Here is a 22,068-nt window from a genome sequence, read left to right as displayed (position 1 = left end):
GAGAAAAGTCTTGACAAGTATGAGGGTTTGGGGTATTTTAAAGAGAGAAGTAGATCGACACAACCCCTCCAGCAAACAGCAGCAGAGATAAATAAACAGCAGAGCAGACACATCAGTATAAATCAGTGTGTTTATTTTGTGTGGTAATAATTTAAGTGTGATAAACAGTGAATCTGGTGCTCCTCTGGCAGACAACAAGACCTTACAGTATCTGCTGTAGTGATCTAAAGCCAGCCTCCGTCCTCGTCCTGCAGATAAACTTCAGATTACAACGATCCCGGTCGGCTTCTGCCGCCCTGATCGATCCGCCGACGGGGGAAGTCTAAGGCACAGATAGCTTAATAAGTCGAGGCATCATTCCTGAGTGGCCTCTGGAACAGAAATTAGCAGCTCACGTCAGTCTCACAGCAGTCTCTATGGAGACCGCCGTCTCTAGAAGCTTTGCACTTTCAGCAAAAACAAAGGCCGTCTAGGTGTACGATTCGTATTATCACACAGCTACACAGATCACAGACAGCTGTGCTCTGAAGCTAGTTACTCTCTCATTATCGAGTCTGTGCTCCAGTCCCTTCAGCGGGACGGAGTTTAATCTGCTGTGTTTAGTCTGCTACCACAAGTGGAGGCAGGAATGTGTCAGTTCTGCTCCTGCTCCGGCTGATTTGGGCTACTTTGCCGGAGATCGCTCCTTTTTCTCTTTGTAGACTCTCAGGATGGCCTCACACACAAACTGGAACTGACACTGAAACACAGAACACAAAATGTTATTGCAGCACAAGGCTGTTTCTGAAGAGATAAAGTTGCCAAAATACTGTCATTTTCTTACTGTCAACAAACAGAATGAAAAAACACATATATAGAGCTGCTTTTGTGGTGCGTCCTTCCCCTCGCTGTGTTATAATGCTGCCTTTTTGTGTGCATGTAAAAGGTCTGCAAACTTAGAAAGGCCAGAGTCAAACAGAATGATTCTCTCCCACAGAAACACGTCACCGTCTAATAGATTTGCATAACTCCTGCCTAGCAGCTGCTGTAGCTCTCAGACAAAGAATGAGCAGCATCCTTGACGTTATTTCCTCAGTAGAGCTGCATCGGTTAGACCTAGACGTCTAGATCTGGGGTAAAACAACATGCAAAACAATTAAAAAATTTACCATTCTGGATATTTTGACAGACGTTGCCACACAAGTCATGACTTTAGTAGCAGTTTTTGCATCTCTTAGCCACCAAAAATATGTGTGATGATCTAATTTGCTGCGGTTTTTACTAAATAAGCATGTTTTCTTATTTCTGTGGAATATAATTTGCAGGCAGAGGCATCTGTGTAGCAACAGAATGCTCAATTTAGTTTGTTGTCGCACATTTTAGATTCATCACAAAATTGCGGTTCTTAAGATTTAGATATTGCACTTGTCCATGTTGTGATTTCAAAATTTCAACAAATTCTTCAGCTCTAGATTACGACACGGAGCCAAAATTGGCTCACTTTCGTTGAACCAGCCAACCAATCAGAGCACAGTAGGGCTTTTAGGAGGCGGGACTTAAAGAGAGAGGGGCTAAAACAGAGACAGCAATGCATAATATAAGAAAAATAATGTGTTTTTTGAACATTAAAGCGTGTAAACGTTGGAGAAACCCTTGGAGAATGAACATTTTGGCCTGATGATGGTGCTAAAACCAAAAGTCAATGAAGTTATTACACAGAGATGGAAACAGAAATGTAAACACGAAATTTCATGGCATTTTAAGATGTTTTACTCGGAGCCACAATTGTGAAAATGCTGGTGATAAAAGAGGAGAAATCAGGGGATCCCTAAATTCATTAAAGTTCATCCTCTGAGCACCATGAATGAGTTTTTGTGCGATACACACTACCAGTCAAAAGTCTGAGCACACCTTCCCATTCAGTGCTTTTTATTTATTTGTAATATTTTCTACATTTTAGATTAAGACTGAAGATTCACATGTTTCTGTTTGCAACATATTTCCATATGTATTATTTTATAGTTGTGATGTCTTCAGTATTAATCTACTATGTATAAAATAATTAAATATAAACTACTGAATGAACTACTTTTAACTGGTAGTGTATATATTTTAAAAATGCAGTCATTTTCCCAAGAAGACTTAAGTAACTCTATTTGGAAAGAATTAATCATTGGGGAATTTAGTAATTTTGTAGGGGAGTGCATCTGCATCAGAAATGAAAAACAATTAAAAAATAAATCCAGTTGGAGCCCCTCTCATACGATGAGAAGCCGAACGAGTTTCTAGCTTTGGATGACATTCAGATCGGAGTTTGCATTCGTCCTACAGCTTTGTGCTGCTGATTTAAATGGACAAACAAATGAGATGTGTCGCCTCGTGTGGCTGCAAGACACTCCTGATAGAAAACCTGTTTTAGGTCGACATCAACCTTTTCTGTTGCCGAAATATTTTGTTGCAAATGATTAGTTAAATGAAAAGCTTCTTTTTAGGGTTCTCTTACTTGTTTCTCGCCTGCATGTCAACAAAGTCCATGTCTTGTAAATAAAAGTTTATAAAAAACCTCCAAGAACACCTTGAATGAGAGTAAATGATGTTCTATGAGGCTTATATTGCAGATTAGTCATTGAAAATGGGATTCCTTTGGTATCAAACTGCAGAAACAGTTGTAGTGTGTTGTGCTGGAGTTAATTTGCCTAAATTAACATCACAATGTTGATGCTGAAAAATCACACATGCAGCTCTAGAATAAACTCTCTTGCCAACACATACAGTGGTTATAGAGATATTTGGGAATGAGAAGATCCACAATGTTGGAAAAGCTAAAAACGACAGCAGGGAAAGTCCAACAGCTGAAGAAGACAGTGTGATACAACTAAAAGCTCCTCAGTGGACCCTTTGGTGACACTGACTTGTCAATTTTGCATCTATAAACTGTTTTCTAAGGTTCACATAATCAGCTAGGTGTGAGTCTCTGTGTGCAAGGAAGCAGTCAGAAAGTGCTACAAGGCGGACTTCATGGGATTCTGGAAAAATAAATAAATAAGCAGAATAAAGCCCGCCTTATCCCCAACATAAAAGGACGCCCTCTGACTGTGTGTGTTTCCATTACTGACACACAAACACGCAGTGATGAGGGACACCTGAGGAAGCGTTCCATCAGCACAAACAACATCAGAGAGACGAAGCCTCGGCGAGCAGATTGAAAATAAGGGTGATGGTGGCAGCAGCCGAGGCCCGGGAGAGCTGCCATGTTCCCGGCTCAACACTTTCCCTCGACAACCACCGCCGAGGTGCTACAGAGCCTCGTCAGCCTGCTGCTCATCATCAGTCGCCGAGAATTAATGAAGGTTAACGGTGTCAGGGCGGCAAGGAAATCTGTGACTTTGAAAAGGTAATCACAGCGAGCCGCCTTTCTGCGCCTCACTGTGAGCTGGAGGTTTTAGATTTTTAACAAACGCTCCTGTCAAATCTTACTCCTAATGAAATACTTCTTTCTCCGCTTGACACATTTCTTCAAAACGAGCCGAAACGAGACGTGACGCAAGAGCCGTGAATGAATTCCAGATCAGACGCACGAAGCAGCCGGAGTTCAATAAAAGCAGAGAACAATCATTGATCGTTGTTCTGCGTCTCCGTACCGTGGTCTGGACCATCATGGCTCGCTGATCCCTCACTGTTTTGACAACGTCCAGCGGGAACACCGGCCGACCCTCGTCCAGCAGAGTCAGCGCCGTCTCCATGGTGATCAGAACACCTGTCCGTCCAATCCCGGCGCTGGAAATGTGACGGAAAACAAACAAGTGAGCGTATACAGGAGACGAGGGCCTCGGCGGGAAGCGGTCGGTTGAAGACGTTACCTGCAGTGAACCATCAGCGGTTCGTCGCCTCGCCGCCGCTCCCTCACCGAGCTGATGAACAGCAGGAAGTCCGAGGGGTCGTCGGGGACGCCGTGGTCCGGCCAGGCGACGTACTGCAGGTGTGTGACTGCCCGTTCCTCACCCAGCTGTACAAACACATGTACAAAAACACACAAAAGAGCCACATAATGAGGGATAATTACAGTGTTGCATAAGCAGCATTTAGCATGACAAATGTGCAACCTTCAGGTAATACAGTGTACCCCTGTGCAATATCACTTCAGTGTCAAATGAGTCTAAATCATATAATCTCTCAATAACTGCATCTTCTCTGAGCTGAACTGTGGAGTATTTGCTCTTATGAACATAAAAAAACAAACACTGTAGAAACAGAATATTAAAAATTCAGGCCTGATGGTAGAAACTCAATGCAACAAGAGTGAAAACACCCACGACTTCCAGTTGGCTAAAGTGCATAAAGGTGGTTATAAAATGAGTTGTGAACATCAGAACTTTCTCAGTTTTGGACCTTTGGACTGTGTCTATGTCTGCATCATGGCTCCACATGGAAAATAACTGAGAGGAATGGAAAAATCTGATTGTCAGACTTCACAAAGATGGAAAATGATCCAGGAAGATCAACTAAAAGTCAGTAGAAACACAGTGTCAGCAGTAACCAGGAGGTATAGAAGGAGTCATAGTAGCACTAATCATGGCTGCAGTGGTCGTCCTCCTAAAATCACTCCACTGACAGTGAACTACTCTCACAATCTAGCTGTGAAAAACAGACAGCAGCTGCTTGGCACAGGGGTTATCAATGGAAATCAAATTTTCTGTGAAGCTCAGACAGTGAAGGACACTTCAGAACATCAACATCTAAGGACGGAAGCCAAGAAAAAAGCCTTGCTTGCCTTTCTTGGCTAAAAACTTCCAGAAGAAACTTGCAGAAAAGCATGTAATGAAGCCTGATGAATGTTGGGAACACATTCATTGGCCAGATGAAGATAAATGAGTTGGGCTCAGATGGAGTCCAGCATGTTTGGTGTGAACCTGACCAGGACTACCACAGTGGATGAATAGTCCTGACAGTGAAGCATGGAGGTGGAAGTATGCTGATATGGGGCTGCATGAAAGCAAAAGGTGTTGGAGAGATGGTATTTATAGATGAATGTCAGTGGATAAACCAAAGTACTGACTGACAAGAAGCTGGAAGAAGAGGAATATTCCAGCATGAGAACGATCCCAAGAACCAACCAGTTTCTAATGAAGAAAAGACTACGACCTGGATAAGTATATCACCTGACTCAAATCAAACAGAATCTCAAAAGATGTACTGAGTTTTGTTGCACTGAATTCCTACTTTGGTACCAGTATTTATAATACAGTGAATGTAAACTGTTAGTTTATCATTTATTATAAGAGCAAATACCCGCTGCTCAACTTGGAAGCAATCTAATAAGTTTAAAGTGCCAAAAGTCCAAATAATTTGACATTTAAGTGATTTTGCACAAGAATGTACTAAATTCTGTTTTTGTGAAATTAAAATCAATGGGTGGAATCTTCAATTAGACATTTTATTGAAACAAATTCAACAACAGCAACAAAGAAATATTCAAAAATGTCCATGACTACGTCCTGACCGTGAAGCACAGAGGTGGGAGTGTGATGATATGAGGCTGCATGAGAGAAAAAGGTGCTGAGGAGACGACATTTATAGATGAATGTCTGAGGATAAACCAAAATACTGACTGACAAGAAGCTGGAAGAAGAGGAATATTCCAGCTGCAACTGCGACCTGGCCAAGTATGTGACCTGACTTAAATCTACTAAAATGCCTTTGGAGTAGATTAACAGGTACAAAAGAAATAGTCAACAGAATGGCACAACATCTAGACAGAAATTTGAATTTGAATGAGAGAGCTAAAGACTTCTGTTGGATTTATTTCCCACTGTGGGGTCGTGATTTTACACATAGTAAATCTAAACAGTTTGTTTTTAATTTGACTTAACAGCAATTTCCTTTTAGAAGCAATGCAATAATTGTGAGGTGATAAAAAATGCAAATAATCTGACATTAAAGTGAGCTTACACAGGACCGTACTGACTCCTCATGTGTACTGTACATCGCTTTGCAGGCTCTGACTTTATTCAGCTCAGCGGAAAAACAGACCAAAACATGCACGCGAGCAGTAGGTGAGACTAGGACATGGAGAGAGATAAAAACAGGTGGAGGGAGGGAAAGACCAGAGCTGGAAAAAAAAAGAAAAAAGTGAAGGCAGGGAGCAGAATGGCTGAGTTTAGAGTTTCTAATGGGCATGTGGCCTGTGACTCCATGCAGGGATTAACTCGCTCCGCCAGAGGAACAGATGGGCCAGCACAGCAGTATCCGCATGTGTGCATCAAACTTCATGCCTCCTTGAGCCCTATCTGTTTATTTACCTTTTCGCTGTGGAAATTAGCACGGAGGACGCCTCTAATCTGATACTACAACCAAACAAATAAAGGTCTCGGAAGCACACCTGTCCACTCGTACCTACACTAAAATTGTCAACATAACCGTGCACGTGCCCGCCCACGCAAGCGCCCACACGGAAGTGATTGCAGTTAATTTGCCAGGAGTGGCTGCTGCCCGCGGTGAGCTCTGTAACATGACATATGGACAAACATGGTACATGTCACTGAACATGCAAAGAGGAAAAGCTGCGTGTTGTTCGACTGGTCGGGTCATGATCATGTTCCATGTGGACATGAGAGCAGGTGTGAACTCTGATTAAAGTACCAAACATTTTCTCATATAACGGTTTGACGTACACTGTAAAAAAAAAAAAAAAAGCAGTAAAGTGCCAGAAAGAGTGCATTAAAAAAACTGTAGAAAACTCAAAACAGTGGAGAAAAAACACCAATGATTTATAGAATAAGAATACAGCTTAAATACAGTACAACAGTGTGATGTTACCTGTATATGCTTATTTTTTTGACAATCGCATGATTTTGTTTGTACCGATGTGGAAGAGACTCAAATTTCGTTGTACTATTGTACAAAAGTATGACTGTGTGATGACAATAAATATTGATCTTGTCTCTTATGTTATGATCACACATTGCAAAAGAACAAATCACTGTGGTCGCTGGTCTATCGTGGGGGTTAGGTTCCAGAACCCCCAGCGATAGACCAGCGACCACTGTAGTCGTCATTCCTCTGGCACTGGAGCTGACCACAGTGAGGAAAAATGGACTCAGAAACTGCTTGGAATTCAGAGGGTTAAAATGAAGACCAAACCAGACAAATTCACTGTTGACTGATGGACCAATCACTGCAGCTCCACTTGTTACTGTACCTGTGTGTGCGTCAAGGTGAACTGTCGCGTCACGTACGCCAGGTTACACTCCTCCGAGTGACACTTCACCCTCATGGGCCCGTAGTCCTTCACTTCTGGCGGATGTGGCCAGTACTGGTGGCACTTGGTCTGCAAAAGAGCGTGACATCAGCACATGAGTCACCGCTTGGAGGACGCTCGGCCCTGCTGCTGCTACGAGCTGCTCTGAAGAAGAAATCCAACAGCTTGCTGCGTTCCACCAGGCAGCCCGAGGAACAATTCATCAGCAGCAGGATGCAAACTCAGGACGCTCATCAAATATCAGGAAAACGATCAATTAATGAGAACATCTGGTTACCAAGCAACAGGCAAGCTGAGACAGAGACACGCTCGTTCAGCGAGACCTCGATACCTCGCTGCCTCTGCGTCTTCACCCTCGAATTATTTATCTCATCGGCATCCGGCTCATGTTACATTTAGTGATTCTCTGTGCTGTGAAACCCTGTAATTACTCACAACAGCTGATCGTTTCTGCGTGCAAACATCGCGGCCGCGCCTCCTAATAACAGTAATCACGCCTCAAATTAAACACAAAACAGCGTGTAGTAATCACTACATCGCTCCTGTTGAGCTGTGTAACTCCCAGTGTTTCCCCGTGAGAATGTAAAGTAAAATAGAAAGTTGTGGATACCCGTCCCCGCTCTGTTAGCGTGGTGAGCATGATGATGGTGTGAGTCCGCTGCTCCCAAACTGATTGCCAAAAGTGAGTGCAGGTCTGAGGCAGCGGGCCCTGAGCGGCAACGTAACGCAAACACACACCAGACACAGGGGGCGCCACCTACAGAGACACACACACACACACACACACACACACACACACACAGGATGAGTTCACGGTGGACGTCTGACAGCGACGACACACATGGGTGGATGTCTGAGGTGTTCACCGTGACGTGGCTGGCGTTGATGTAGTCCTCCTGACCCTGCAGCACCACTCTGGTGGCGTCGTCTGAAAGGAAGAAGGTCATTAGCGGGACTGTCAGGATCAGCCAATTAAATTTCATCAAGAGCCACAGCAGAGAGGCTCCGGATCAAGGTTAGAAAGGAGGGCTGGAGGGCTGGAGGGCTGGAGGGCTGGGGGGGCTGGGGGGCTGGAGGGCTGGAGGGCTGGAGGGCTGGGGGGGCTGGGGGGCTGGAGGGCTGGGGGAGGGCTGGGGGGGCTGGGGGGCTGGAGGGCTGGGGGAGGGCTGGGGGGGCTGGGGGGCTGGAGGGCTGGGGGAGGGCTGGAGGGCTGGAGGGCTGGAGGGCTGGAGGGTTGGAGGGCTGGAGGGCTGGAGGGTTGGAGGGCTGGAGGGTTGGAGGGCTGGAGGGCTGGGGAGGCACCAGAGGGGAGCGAGACGGAGCCAGATTTACACTCTGAACCCCAAAACACACAGGTGAGCTTGGAAGGTGAGCTGTTTTTGAATAAAACACTAAAATTACATGATTTATCAGAGCAAGAAAATGTGAAAACCAAAATAATCTTTAGATTTTCATCTTTGCAACAGTCTTTTAACTAATCATGTGCCATAAGTGGTCCCATAAAGAAAAGCAACGAAATCTAAACTTAAAAATTGTGACATTTCATCAAAATCACTTTATTCTAGATGTTTCATTTAAAAAGCCATCAAAAATTAACCATTGGCTGTAATTAGATTCCGTAAAATACAAAAAATTCTGCACTTTTTGGCACAATTGTGGTGCCATTAATGACCCAGCTGCCATCAGCAATCATGTGAGAAAAATTCTGGGACTATTCGGTTGAACTGCAGGCAGTGTGTACGCAGAGCACAGAGAAGGAAAGTATGTTAGTAGTAAAATACCCACTGAAAAATAAGAATATATAGAATGCAGTGTCATCTTTTTTTCCAGATCTGTGGACGCTGTTTTTGGAAAAATGTTGTTTATGTTGATTCCAGGTTTTTCCTCCAATTTTTGATAATTAAATAAAGAAAGAAATTCAATATTATTTTTTTTCTTTCTTTACAATTGATAGCATTAGAGTGTGTAATACTGGACAAAAGACATTTCGGAGTTCGTTCTCCTTCTTCATGGTTGTTCTGTTTCCATAGAGGTGCAGGACTTTATATTGCAGAGAAAAATGAACCTACACTGAGTAAAAATGCGACAGGAGTATGAGTAGAGGGAGCTCGAAAATGTCTCTCATGAAGTTTTATAACACTAAAAATCAAAAAAAGAAAAAGTTAAATCTCTGTTTTTTATTTGACCAAAAAAATCTGAAAACCTGGAGTCAACAAGTGACTTTTTCCACATGCACACTTAGGCTCTACATACTATAAATATTTTACTATTTACATTTTGATTAGTTTCTACATGTCTCCTCTCTGGTCTATGTAAGCACTGCTTGCAGTTCAACTGAAAAGTCCTGGAATTTTTGTGACATAACTGTTGGTTGCAACAGAGTCATTCATAAAATCACAGTTGCACAAAAGAGTAGAGATTTTTTTTTTTTTTTTTTTTTTTTACAGAATCTGAATAAAGCAAAGGGTTTATTTTTGGCAAATTTTTAAATGGGACTTGTAGAACAAAGGGATTTTGAGGAAATTTTATGCTTAGATTTGATTAATTTTCATCATGGAACCGCAAAGGGCACATGTGTAGTTCAAAGATCTTCTGTAAAGCAAAAATCCACAGATTTTTTTCAGTTTTTACAGTTTCTGGCTCTAATAAATTGTGTGATTTTGGGTTCTAAATACAACATGCCTGAACCAGTCACTTTTATCTGATTTTTCGCCCAAAAATGACTCATATCCGTGTCAAACTTGGATTTATAGCAAATTGTTTCTTGAATAATAGTTTTTCTCTACTTAAAAATGGCATAAACAAGTCATAAAAGTCAGTAAAACATTGTGTTACTGACAAATTTGACAATTTCTGTTTTGCTTTTTCACAATTTAATAAAAACACCACACCCAAATGTATTCTGACTCTACCTGCTGTTGGGTTTTTAGGGTTTAGATGGTGTAAAATAAACATATTAACTATGAAGATTTCTCTACCAGCATTCCTCTGCTGCCTTAATTGCAACAAAAGTGCTGCGTTTAGCCGTAATAATCCTTCATCGCTGCTCTCTATTACAACAACCTGTTTCTCTGAGCTGACATAGATGGCATTTAGTGCAGAAGGAGAGTCACATGGTGTTTCCTGGAGCTCACTCAGGACATGATGAACAAAATCTGGTCCACAAAGACAGCTAATAGCTATTCATTATCTCTGATTGAGGTTTTAGATCCTGCGTTTGTGTTGAACTTTCTTCGTCATGCCCCCCTCAGGCAGCAAAGAGACAAACAGCAGGACACAAGCAAACAGAGCATTAATGAGACAAACTCACAAGGCAGAACATCCTTATATCGATTCTTGTCCGTGTTCTCAGGCAGCCGAGCGCAGCTGAGCGTCATACCGGGCTTCCTCCTGTATAAATTCTAGAAATTACAGCCATGCAAACACACAGACAGAAATTATTTCATTCTAATATCGTCCGAGTGAAGATTAGGGCCAACATCTGTCCCAAACACAACCTTTAAAAGAGTCATTACGACAACTAAATCCCGCTTAAAGAGAATAAAAAGGCCCCCATTTGTACTTTAACCCTCCTGTTGTCCTCATTTACGGGCACCAAAAAAAACTGTTTCCTTGTCTGAAAAAAATTCAAAAATTCAGCAAAAAAATTCCCCAAATTTCTGAAAATTTGCAAAACCTTCAGGAAGAAAACTCCAATAATTCCTTAAAAGTTTCCCTTAAAAGTCTTATTTTAAAAAATCTCCCAAATTTGGCAAGAAAATTCTTGTAAATATTTTCAAAAAATAAGTAAAAATCTTCCAAAAAAATCCTAAAGATATCTAAAGTGATTCCATATTTATCGGTAAAACTTATAATATTTTCCTTAAGAACACTCAGAAAAAAAAAAATTGTTAATGTTCTTAAGAAACATTTTTAACGTTTCTTTTTTCCACCAAAAAATGTTCGAAGATTTCCTAAAAATGTTGAAAATGTGGACATCAGAAGTTTCACTGTGAACATATATTTTTTCCCACATTTTCAGACTTTAAAACGGGTCAGTTTTGACCTGCAGGACGACACGAGGGTTAAATACCTCAAAGTGGAAACACAGCGTGCCAGACTGAATGCCTCTCTCCAGCTGTCTCATCGATTCCTCCAGAGTCGCGACCCGCTCCGCCTGGCCAGGTGACCGCGGCTTCTCCTCCTGTGATTGGATGTTGAGCGTGAGGGCGGGAGGCAGCTGCAGCAGGGGCGCCGCCCGGCCGGGACCTGGGTGGGAAGGACGGTTCAAGGCTGTGATGAATATTCATGGCAACATGTCAGGCCGAGCGGATCACACGCTGCTTCAGCGCTTTCCTCCCTCCGACACAAACCTTTGCGTCTGATGAGCAGCGCCAGCTCGCGGGAGTGAGACTCCCTGCTGGCTCGTATGAACATCACCACCTGATCGTGAGTGTGTTCGGAAATGTCTCGACCGTTGATGAGCACCACCAGGTCCCCCTCCAGGAGTCTGGGTTCACATCGACCTGCCTGCAGATACACAGGTAACAAACTGCAGCTCAGAAACACCAAACAGTCACTTTTATCTGATTTTACACCCAAACATGACTTACATCCGTGTCAAACTTTGATTTATAGTGAACTCTTACTTGAATAATAGTTTTTTTCTGGCTAAAAATGACATTTTTATAAAAATACATCCAAATCTATTTTGACTCTAGTTGTGAACAGTCTTTCTGCATGTTTCCACTTGGATTGTGTTGAACATTTCATTGCAATTAAATAAGTATGTCCAGGTAAGCCCCAAAATTATTAATTATTAATAAATTATTATTATATCTTGTAGAAAAACTACATAAACAAGTGACAAAATGCAGTAAAACATTGTGATAGAGCTGAATTTTGCCTTTTCGGTTTTTCTTTTTTTTAATATTTTTATGAAAATACCACATCCAAATTACATATTATAGTGTATTAACATGGTCTAGAACATGGCAGGAACCACCAGGAACATTTAAGATGATGTAGAAGCGGCATTTTCTCATAAAAAGCAACAATTTCAAGGGATCTGAAAAAATTTGGACATAGATTTTTTTATGCAAAAATGTCAAAAAAACCCATAAAATTAGTTAAAATTTATCATCAACATCTAGAACACAATGTCTTTTTGACTTTTGTCACTTTGTTTATGTCATTTCCAGCCAAGTCAAATAAAAAATCCCTATAAAACAACCTTTAGCATAGATAAGCTTGGGCTTGTATCTGCTATGTGCATCCTGTGTTTACATATCATCACATTTCAACACAACCTGGAGACACAAGCACATCTGTTCTTACCGGAGAGTCGGGTTTTACGTGGGATATGGCCAGAGGCATCTTCTGGTCCACCCCGCCCTGACGAGGAGTTAGAACATCAGACAGAGCAGCACAATAAAAAATCACATGATGCTTGTATGCAACAAAACTCCAACCTACTTTGACATTGAAGCCAAACTTGCCCTCGTTATCGGGGGCGATACAAATGAGCATCAGGTCTCCGTCGCCCAGCGCTCCCTGCACACAAGTCAACACACACACACACACACACACACACACACACACACACACACACACACACACACACACACACACACACACACACACACACACACACACACACACACACACACACACACACACGCTGAGTTCATGAATGGACCTGAGTGATGAACACGTTCAGAGCTGATGATGGACCTTATCGTAGTGATGGGAGCTCTCCTCGTCTCCGATGCTGTCGTCAGCAGGCAGCGAACCCTCATCTGGTCCTCGGGTTCCAGACAGGCTGAAAGACACAAAGCAAAGACTGAAATTATTCTGATTTGTTGAGCAGCAGATGACTTTGTGCATTTAATAACACAAAGAAGAACTGCTTTCATATTTTAATGTTTATTTCCAGATGGTTAAGATGCTTTAATATGCATGTTCACCTCACAGGTGTAGATTTCTGGGGAAACCTCCCCTCAGTATATTCATATTATTTGTCCTCTCCAATAAAAACGTAAAACAAGCGAACGTCTTTTTTATTCAGCTTGTCAAATACTGATATTAATTCATCATTGATGGGAAAACTTTCTACATGAACATTTAAAGAGGACGAAGAGGAAATCGTGTTAACAGGTGAGTTGACTCAGCAATGATGATATTAAATCAGAAAAGTTGATTTACAGGAGAATAAATATTTGGAATCAATACAGAATGTTTTAGAGCCACACTGCACTATGCATTTACATGAACAAAAACATTTCCATCATGAACTGAAACAGAAAAGAAAGAAATTCACCAGAATACAAAACAAAACATCATTTGACACTCAACAATTCATGAGGGAAGGACAGAATGAAAGAAAGAAAGAATGAGAGAAAGAAAGAAAAACAGAAAGAATGAAAGAATGAGAGAAAGAAAGAAAAACAGAAAGAATGAAAGAATGAGAAAAAGAAAGAAAAACAGAAAGAATGAAAGAAAGAAAAAACAGAAAGAATGAAAGAATGAGAGAAAGAAAGAAAAACAGAAAGAATGAAAGAATGAGAGAAAGAAAGAAAAACAGAAAGAATGAAAGAATGAGAGAAAAAAAACAGAAAGAATGAAAGAAAGAAAGAAAAACAGGAAGAATGAAAGAATGAGAGAAAGAATGAAAAACAGGAAGAATGAAAGAAAGAAAGAAAAGAAAGAATGAAAGAATAAGAGAAAGAAAGAAAAGAAAGAAAGAATGAAAGAATGAGAGAAAGAAAGAAAGAATAAGAGAAAGAAAGAAAAGAAAGAACAAAAGAAAGAAGCATTTGATGCTCAAAAATTCAATAACAAGAAAGAAAAACAGAAAGAAAGAATGAAAAAATAAAGAACAAAAGAAAGAATGAGAGAAAGAAAGAAAAACAGAAAGAATGAAAGAATGAGAAAGAAAGAAAGAAAGAAAGAGAGAAAAAAGAAATAAAGAACAAAAGAAAGAAGCATTTGATGCTCAAAAATTCAATAGAAAGAAAGAAAGACAGAAAGACAGAAAGAAAGAAAGAAAGAAAGAAAGAAAGAAAGAAAGAAAGAAAGAAAGAAAGAAAGAAAGAAAGAAAGACAGAAAGAAAGAAAGAAAGAAAGAAAGAATAAGTAAAAAGCATTTGACGCTCAAAAATTCATGAGAATGAAAGAAAGAAGACAAACAAACCACACTGATTAAAGCTGAATAAATATTTACAAATATTATATAAAGCACTATATTCCATTACATACTGAATAAACCTCAGAACTTTGTGTTTTCCTTTACGTAAATAAAAATATTTACACCAGAAATGGAAGGAGTAAATTTACCAGAATGCAGGAGATTTAGCATTTAACACCATACGTTTTATTAGGGAGGACCCCAGAAAAAGATAAAATAAATAAAAGAGAAAAAGTTTTAGAAAGTAAAATGTAAAAGTAATACAGAATTATTTTAGCCTTCAGAGAAACAATTCATTTTATTTATATCTATATATAACTGGCAACTGGTGCTTGAATTTTGTGTTTTTCACCATAAATTGATGCAGAAAAGGAACAAATTGATGTTAAAATGCAGCTATTTCAGTGATTGCTGCTTAAAGTCAGTTTGTGCTGAGACTCGGACTCACCGGTGAGGCGAGGCGTCTTCGTCTCCGTCTTTGCTGCTGGTCACCGAGGCTCTGTAGGTGTAGAAGACGTCCTCGCCCTCCGACATGTCCTTCAGCTCGTTGGTCAGCTCCACCGAGGACGGCCGAGGCTTCCGGATGCCGTGACGGACCCGAGGACTTCGCCTGCCGGACAAACGACACAGCGTTTAGATTTGGTCAAATAACCAGAGGATGTGACAAAAATATCACAGCTCTAATGGATGGACGTAGATTTGAACATTTAGGGTATAAGAAGCAGCCTGGGCGTCCTCTCACAGGAAATTATGAGCATAAAATACCTGATTTCCTAAATTCTGGGGAATTTTATGCACATATTTGCACCATTTCTGCATCAATTTATGGAAGACGTGCCTTTATTTATGCAATCAGCAGTAAAATGGGTTTGAAAGTCCTTTTAGAGGAAATTCAAACATCAAACACTTCATTTCCTGCATTCTGGTGAATTTTATGCAACTATTTGTACATTTTCTGGATTCACTTATGGAAGAAATGTCATTTATGCAATCAACAAGGAGAATGGGTTTGGAGGTGTTTCCACACGAAATTTTAAACATTTTACACTGAATTTCCTGCATTCTGATGATTTTTTATGCACAAATTTGCACTTTTTTTGCATCAATTTATGGCAGAAAAGTCACAATTTATGAAATCAGCAATAAAAATAAGGTTTCAGTTCCTTCCATAGGAAATTTTGAGCATCAAAACTTAATTTCCTGTATTCTGATGATTTTTTATGCACAAATTTGTACTTTTTTGCATCCATTCATGGAAGAAATGTCATTATTTCTGCAATCAACAATAAGAATGGGTTTCGAGGTGTTTCCACAGGAAGTTTTAAACATTCAACCCTTAATTTTCTGCATTCTGATGATTTTTTTACACACCAATTTGTACCTTTTTTGCATCAATTTATGATGCAAATGCTGCTTTTTAATGACATCAGCAGTAAAAATGGGTTTCAATGTTGTTATACAGGAAATTTTGGGCATCAAAAACTTAATTTCCTGTATTCAGATGATTTTTTACACACAAATTTGTACTTTTTTGCATCAATTAGTGGAGGAAATGTCTTTATTTATGCAACAATAAGAACGGGTTGAAGGTTGTTCTACAGGAAATTTTCAACATCATTCCCTGCATTCTGGTAAATTTTAGGCACCAATTTGTTCCTTTTCTGCAACGAATATAGTGAAAATATTTTAATTTAGGCAAAGAAATTCATTATATTCAGGCACCTGGTGATAGTTCAAATATCACTGAATGTATTGCAGTGAGACTCTCAGACATTGTGTTAATTTCATTTATTTATTCTCCTGTGGTCAATCAGTGAAGTAAACCTGACTGACATCATCATTACTTTTTTGTCAGGATAACATTTTAATAATTTTGTAACTCCTTCTTTCTTGCTCTCTTTTTGAGCATCAAGCTCTTATTTTTTTCAAATTTTGCTGATTTTTTGCACCATTTTGTTCCTTTTCTGCACTGATTCCAGGTGGAAATGTTGGTATTCGTGAACCTCTGTGTGTTCGTACCAGTTGGGGGTGGTTGGAGGAGATCTCGAGGGCAAACTCTTGGTCTCCAGATGTTCTGATGAAAGCGACCTCCTCAGCACCGGGTTCCAAACCATCCCTCCGACCACGCGCTGGCACACCGGACCGCTGCAACCCAACAATAAAAACACAATATGTAAAAAAAACGGTTGTATTTATGTGCAAAAACATGACTAAACACGGGCACTGGAAGGCCCACCTCTCAGTTTTGGTGTTGCCGAGGCCCAGGTGCTGAGTGATGAGCTTCCTGTAGGACTGGACGGTGCTGTTGTTGTACTTTGGGCTCCTGGTGGTTCGGTTGGAGGAGAAGAAGGAGTGATGGTCCACGCAGGACCTCCACAGGTTCTTACAGGTTTTAGGGCAGTGAAGCAGCAGAGACACCTCACAGTCCTGGGTCTCCCCCTGCAGCGTTAAAGAGTTCAATGTGTCTGCAACATCAAGTCTATTACGTAACTTGAGCTAATCTTGTTACAGTTGTAGCTGGAAATAAAAACTGTCTGTTGATGTATTTTTATAACCTGTTACACTGAGAAATGTACTCTTCTTTTGCAAAGAATGTCACCAGATGACTTGAATATCTCTATTTAGACAGAATTAATCAACTGGGGTGATTTTATCGGGAAGCGGATTTGCATCAAAAATTTAAAAATTGTTTAAAAAAGGTGCAAAACGTAGTCGTTCTCATATGATGCCAAGATCTGCAAAATAGTGTTTTTTCTTTGGGTGACATTCAGAGCCGGCTTTATACTTGTCATAGAGAGCTTTGGTTTTTGGCAGAGCTGCATCAACACTGCGATGTGCTGAAGGTAAATTAACTCCTTCACATGTTGCTACAATTTTTTTGCTGCTTGATTCAAACAGAAAATTCACACAATTTTCATTTTTCATGACTAGAAAGCTAGAACATCGTTTAGTCTGATTTCTGGGTTCTTGGAGAGTTTTTTTTCAAAATTTTTATTTAAAACGGCACAGTATTTGTTAATACTCCATCAAGGAATGTCAAAGTTATGTGATGATTGCCGTACGTTTGTCTGTCTGTCTGTTAGCAACATTACTCGAAAACAGACTAATGGATTTGGATGAAATTTTCAGGGAAGGTCAGAAATGACACAAGGAACAAGTGATTAGATTTTGGCAGTGATGCAGCTTATAGTCTGGATCCACAGATTTGTTAAAGATTTCTGCATCATTGTGAGATAGCGGTACGACGTCACTGTAACCATGACAACAAGTGAACACTACATCAGCTGCTTGCTGATGATCACATGATTGCGATCCTACTACAAATCCACCACTGAGGACTTATCAGGACTTCTCAGGACTTAAAAATGATACAAGGAACAGTTGATTAAATTGTGGGGGTGTTTCCGAGTCCCATCAATTCCCGCCACCCGCTACATATTTAGGTCACGTGATTCAGTATCCGGGGCTGCACAGTGGTGTAGTGGTTAGCACTTTCGCCTTGCAGCAAGAAGATCCCTGGTTCGCGTCCCGGCTTTCCCGGGATCTTTCTGCATGGAGTTTGCATGTTCTCCCTGTGCATGCGTGGGTTTTCTCCGGGTACTCCGGCTTCCTCCCACAGTCCAAAAATATGCTGAGGTTAATTGATTATTCTAAATTGCCCGTAGGTGTGAATGTGAGAGTGATTGTTTGTCTCTGTATGTAGCCCTGTGACAGACTGGTGACCTGTCTAGGGTGTCCCCTGCCTTCACCTGAGTCAGCTGGGATAGACTCCAGCGCCCCCCCATGACCCTAGTGAGGATTAAGCGGTGTATAGATAATGGATGGATGGATTCAGTATCCGTACATAACGTACACATGTATAACACACGCCTGTGCTCAGCGCAAGGTCATTTTGTTTGTGGCTACATCTATATTAAATGGACACATTCTATGTTGCCATGATTTCTGCCACAAATTTTTTCAAGATTTCATCCGTCCAAAATGATACGACTGAGCAGCCTTGGTTTGTACTGCCTCTCTGAGTGCTTTTCTTGTTGTCAATGTCCTCTCCTATAAAATCACCCCAAACATTGAAGAATAATTCATCCTAGCCAAAAATCAGGTCATCTGGTGTTCGACCCTAGCATTGTGCACCCCCAAGTTTTTTGGTCAGCATCATCAGTTCTGTATCAGAAATATTTAATCTACAATTCTTTTTCATTTTGCAACTAAATCTTCCTTTTCAGTGTGACTCTACAAACCAGAGATATTTCCATAATTACATCATTATATGTTTTTTTTTGCAACACTCGTCTCCTCACTGCGTCGTTCAACTTTGCAAAGCGTAAGTTTGACAGAAAACTCCCAGAATTTACCTCACGTTCCTGTTGGTCACAGCTGAGTCACTAATGGTTTCTCAGCTACACAGAGAAGCGCAGAATTTTTTGTATTTTACTGAATTTGGTGCATATTTAAAAGCGACATGTGGAATTGAGCAATTTTGATGAAATATCACAAATTTGAAAGCTTATATTTGGTTAATTTTCCCAACAGAACGGCACATCACGGATGAGTAGTTCAAAGATGGTGGGAAAGTTGAAAATCTGACATCTCTGGCTCTGATAAATGGTGTAATTTGGGCATTTTTAAAAAAGATAACATGTCTTTTTAAACTTGCTGGTGCATTTTGGGGATTAGAGGGTTAAATCAGAGTAAATGATGATAGATTTCTCTTGTAGATTAGTCACAGAAAAGCACAGTCATGTGAGCAAAACAAAAAAAAAAAAAGCTGCATAAAGCCCCATGTTTCTGAACTATTAATCACAAATAGCTGATGGAGTGACTCACATGTTTACGTTTGAGGTGTATCAGGAAGCGTTTCCTCTTAAATGAAATCTTGATGATGTTCCCCCTGCAAGGAAAGAAAACAACCGATCAACAGCTGTTAAAATACTAAGAATAAACCAAATCTTCGGCTGCATCTTCGCTTACCAGGGGAAGAAACTGGAGCAAATCATGTTGCAGAATATTGCGACGCCACTGGAGGCCAAACCCACCGTGAGAGGAGCGCTGTTGGTGTCCTGGGAGACGGAAAGATGACAAAAGTGAAGAAAAACAAAGAGGATGCAGAGGATGTAAGAGTAGTGGGAATCAGAATACCATGGCAGCGTGCAGCTCGACGCCGTACAGATCCAGCGTTCGAGCCGTGTTCAGGAAACACAACTCCGCCTCGCTCTGCTTCAAACCCCTGGGAAGAAAAACACACACAGTCAACAAACCGGCTGTTTTTTTAATCTCAAAGCGGTGAGGAATCTGACTTACTTGTGCTGTGGATGCAGATCCTCCACTTTAGACAGGAAGTCTTCGTCCTGTTCGGGGATGAAGTGGCTTTTGGAGAGGTATCCGGGGAGTGTGGACGGACTGTGATCCCCCATCTCCGCTACAGGTGACGCAAACAGACACTGAGCGTCGACACAAAACACACACACACGAAAAAACCAGCGGCGGCGGCTCCCGACATCCGGGGCGCTTTACAAGAGCTGCTAATTGAGAGGACAGAGAGCGTCCTCGCAGGAACAATTACTCACGCAGCTATGATTGAGTGGTTAACGGTTTGTTTGTGCAGCAGGAGGAGATGGGACTTACACTGCACGGCGTACGAAGCCAGAACCACAGCTGCACTCAGCGGGCACTGCAACCTGCAATCATATCCGATGATTACTAACCGGAGCAGCCAAACATAAACTGCACAGAAGGGGACAGATGCTGGGAGTTTGTGTTACTGACCGTCCTTCTCTGACGTCCGTCCTGATCTGGAGGAAGTAAAGGTGCCTGCAGGGACGAGAGAAAAGAAACTTTAACAAACTGCATCCCTCAGTAAACCTGCCGGTGGGGTTTAAAGGCATGTTATCTTTAAAAAAATCATCAAAATTACACCATTTATCAGAGCCAGAAAGTGGTAAAGCTGAAAAAATAACTGGAATTTCAACTTTCTGATAGTCTTTGAACTACTCATTTGTGATGTGGAGTTCTGTCGGGAAAATTAATCAAATCTCAGCTCAAAATTGCGATATCAATAAAGCCGCTGGTGGGTTTAAAGGCATGTTATATTTTAAAAAATCATCAAAATTACACCGTTTATCAGAGACAGAAAGTGGAAAAATTGAAAAACTCACTGAAATTTAAATTTTCTGACAGTGCTTGAACTAATCATTTGTGATGTGCAGTTTGGTCGGGAAAATGAATCAAATCTCAGCTTAAAATCATGATATTTCATCAAAATTACTTTATTTTACGTATCTCATTTGTAGTTTATATTTTTCTTAACATTTATTTTTACTGACCGCATATTTTTACTTATTTATCTTTATTTAATCTGGTGGTACTCTCTTTGTTATAACAGCCAAATTTCCCCTCAGGGATTAATAAAGTATTTGTATTGTATTCCATTCTTTTCAAAAAAATAACTGAAATTTGAATTAAAAAATCATCAATATTACACCGTTTATCAGAGACAGAAAGTGGAAAAAATAAAAAAAATAACGTGAATTTCAACTTTCTGACAATCCTTGAACTCATCCTTTGTGATGCACAGTTCGGTCAGGAAAATTAATCAAATCTCAGCTTAAAATCTTGATATTTCATCAAAATTACTTTATTCTACTTGCCTCATTTGCTGCTAAATGTCAAGACCACAACAAGCAAACACACCAAAACAATACGGTAAAAATGGTAAATACTACGTCTGCTAAACATCTGCATGTTAGCTGTCTTAATGTGGGGATTTTCATGCCGCTAGTAGAATTCAACTCAAAGTATAACCTCACAGATCCGCCACCGTATCACCAAAACATGAGTTTACTGATTCGGATCAAAGAATGTCCATAAATAAATTGACGCCAAGCAGTAAATCCTTCATTTTCAGACAGAGCAGCTCACATACTAACCTCGTCTGCTCATGCTGCAGAGAGTTGGGATCAGAGATGAAGAATCGTACTCTGAAGTTCAGGTAAAAAGGGGAAGCGAGACCTGCAGAGAAAATGTCATCCTGTCAAAAAACGGCATAAATCTACGGCAACGACTTCACCTCAATCCTACTGCACCTCCGCTCTCTCCGCACTGAAAATGAACTTTCAAATGACTACATTGGAAAAAATGCTCCTCTCAAAGCAAGGAAAAATAACTTATTTCAAGGAACTTTGACCTTGAAATAAGTGGAAAAATCTGCCAATAGAACAAGTGATAAATGTCTTGGCAAGATTTCTTGAAATAAGATATGATATTTAGAATATTGAGATCTTAAAATTAGCTGGGAAAACTGATTTTAAGCTCTATTTTACCAGGATTGTCAAGCTTAGGTGTCTTAAAATAAGCCAGAGATGCTTAAAAAAAAAGAAGCAGTTTTTCACTCAAAAATAGATTTTCGCTTTCATGTAACCTCCTAATTTGAGATGTATTAACCCTCCTGCTGTCTTCATTTATGGGCATCAAAAATATTGTTTCCTTGTCTGAAAAAAATCCAAAAAATTCAGCAAAAAAATCCCTCAAATTTCTGAAAATTTGCAGAACCTTCAGGAAGAAAATTCCAATAAGTCCTTAAAAGTTTCCCTTAAAAGTTTTATTTAAAAAAAAAAAAAAAAAAATCCCCCAAATTTGGCAAGAAAATTCTTGGAAATATTTTCAAAAA

General features: G+C 40.4%; 1 protein-coding gene across 3 annotated transcripts in view; it reads right to left on the bottom strand.

The window, feature by feature from the left end:
• Window positions 1-112: 112 nt before the first annotated feature.
• The window catches only part of ptpn3 (protein tyrosine phosphatase non-receptor type 3), a 37,963-nt gene continuing 16,007 nt past the window's right edge, over window positions 113-22,068 (bottom strand). For 2 of the 3 annotated variants that reach the window (XM_023262568.3, XM_023262570.3), the window contains 22 exons: window positions 21,329-21,410; window positions 20,169-20,213; window positions 20,028-20,080; window positions 19,704-19,821; window positions 19,542-19,629; window positions 19,374-19,462; window positions 19,230-19,293; window positions 16,639-16,841; window positions 16,422-16,547; window positions 14,851-15,012; window positions 12,950-13,037; window positions 12,692-12,769; window positions 12,554-12,610; window positions 11,590-11,746; window positions 11,310-11,485; window positions 10,548-10,638; window positions 8,104-8,165; window positions 7,848-7,994; window positions 7,178-7,306; window positions 3,840-3,985; window positions 3,621-3,756; window positions 113-739 (listed from right to left, as the gene is read on the bottom strand). In XM_023262568.3, coding sequence (XP_023118336.2) covers window positions 665-739; window positions 3,621-3,756; window positions 3,840-3,985; window positions 7,178-7,306; window positions 7,848-7,994; window positions 8,104-8,165; window positions 10,548-10,638; window positions 11,310-11,485; window positions 11,590-11,746; window positions 12,554-12,610; window positions 12,692-12,769; window positions 12,950-13,037; window positions 14,851-15,012; window positions 16,422-16,547; window positions 16,639-16,841; window positions 19,230-19,293; window positions 19,374-19,462; window positions 19,542-19,629; window positions 19,704-19,821; window positions 20,028-20,080; window positions 20,169-20,213; window positions 21,329-21,410 — 2,372 coding nt within the window. In that variant the 3' untranslated portion in view covers window positions 113-664. The remainder of the gene's footprint in view (window positions 740-3,620; window positions 3,757-3,839; window positions 3,986-7,177; window positions 7,307-7,847; window positions 7,995-8,103; window positions 8,166-10,547; window positions 10,639-11,309; window positions 11,486-11,589; window positions 11,747-12,553; window positions 12,611-12,691; window positions 12,770-12,949; window positions 13,038-14,850; window positions 15,013-16,421; window positions 16,548-16,638; window positions 16,842-19,229; window positions 19,294-19,373; window positions 19,463-19,541; window positions 19,630-19,703; window positions 19,822-20,027; window positions 20,081-20,168; window positions 20,214-21,328; window positions 21,411-22,068) is intronic. The other variant, XM_023262571.3, reaches the window with a different exon arrangement.

The sequence above is a fragment of the Amphiprion ocellaris genome, chromosome 9 (assembly GCF_022539595.1).
Source record: "Amphiprion ocellaris isolate individual 3 ecotype Okinawa chromosome 9, ASM2253959v1, whole genome shotgun sequence".
Classification (NCBI taxonomy): Eukaryota; Metazoa; Chordata; class Actinopteri; family Pomacentridae; genus Amphiprion; species Amphiprion ocellaris.
Note: the sequence above shows the minus strand (reverse complement) of the source record. Positions and strands in the feature narration are given on the sequence as shown.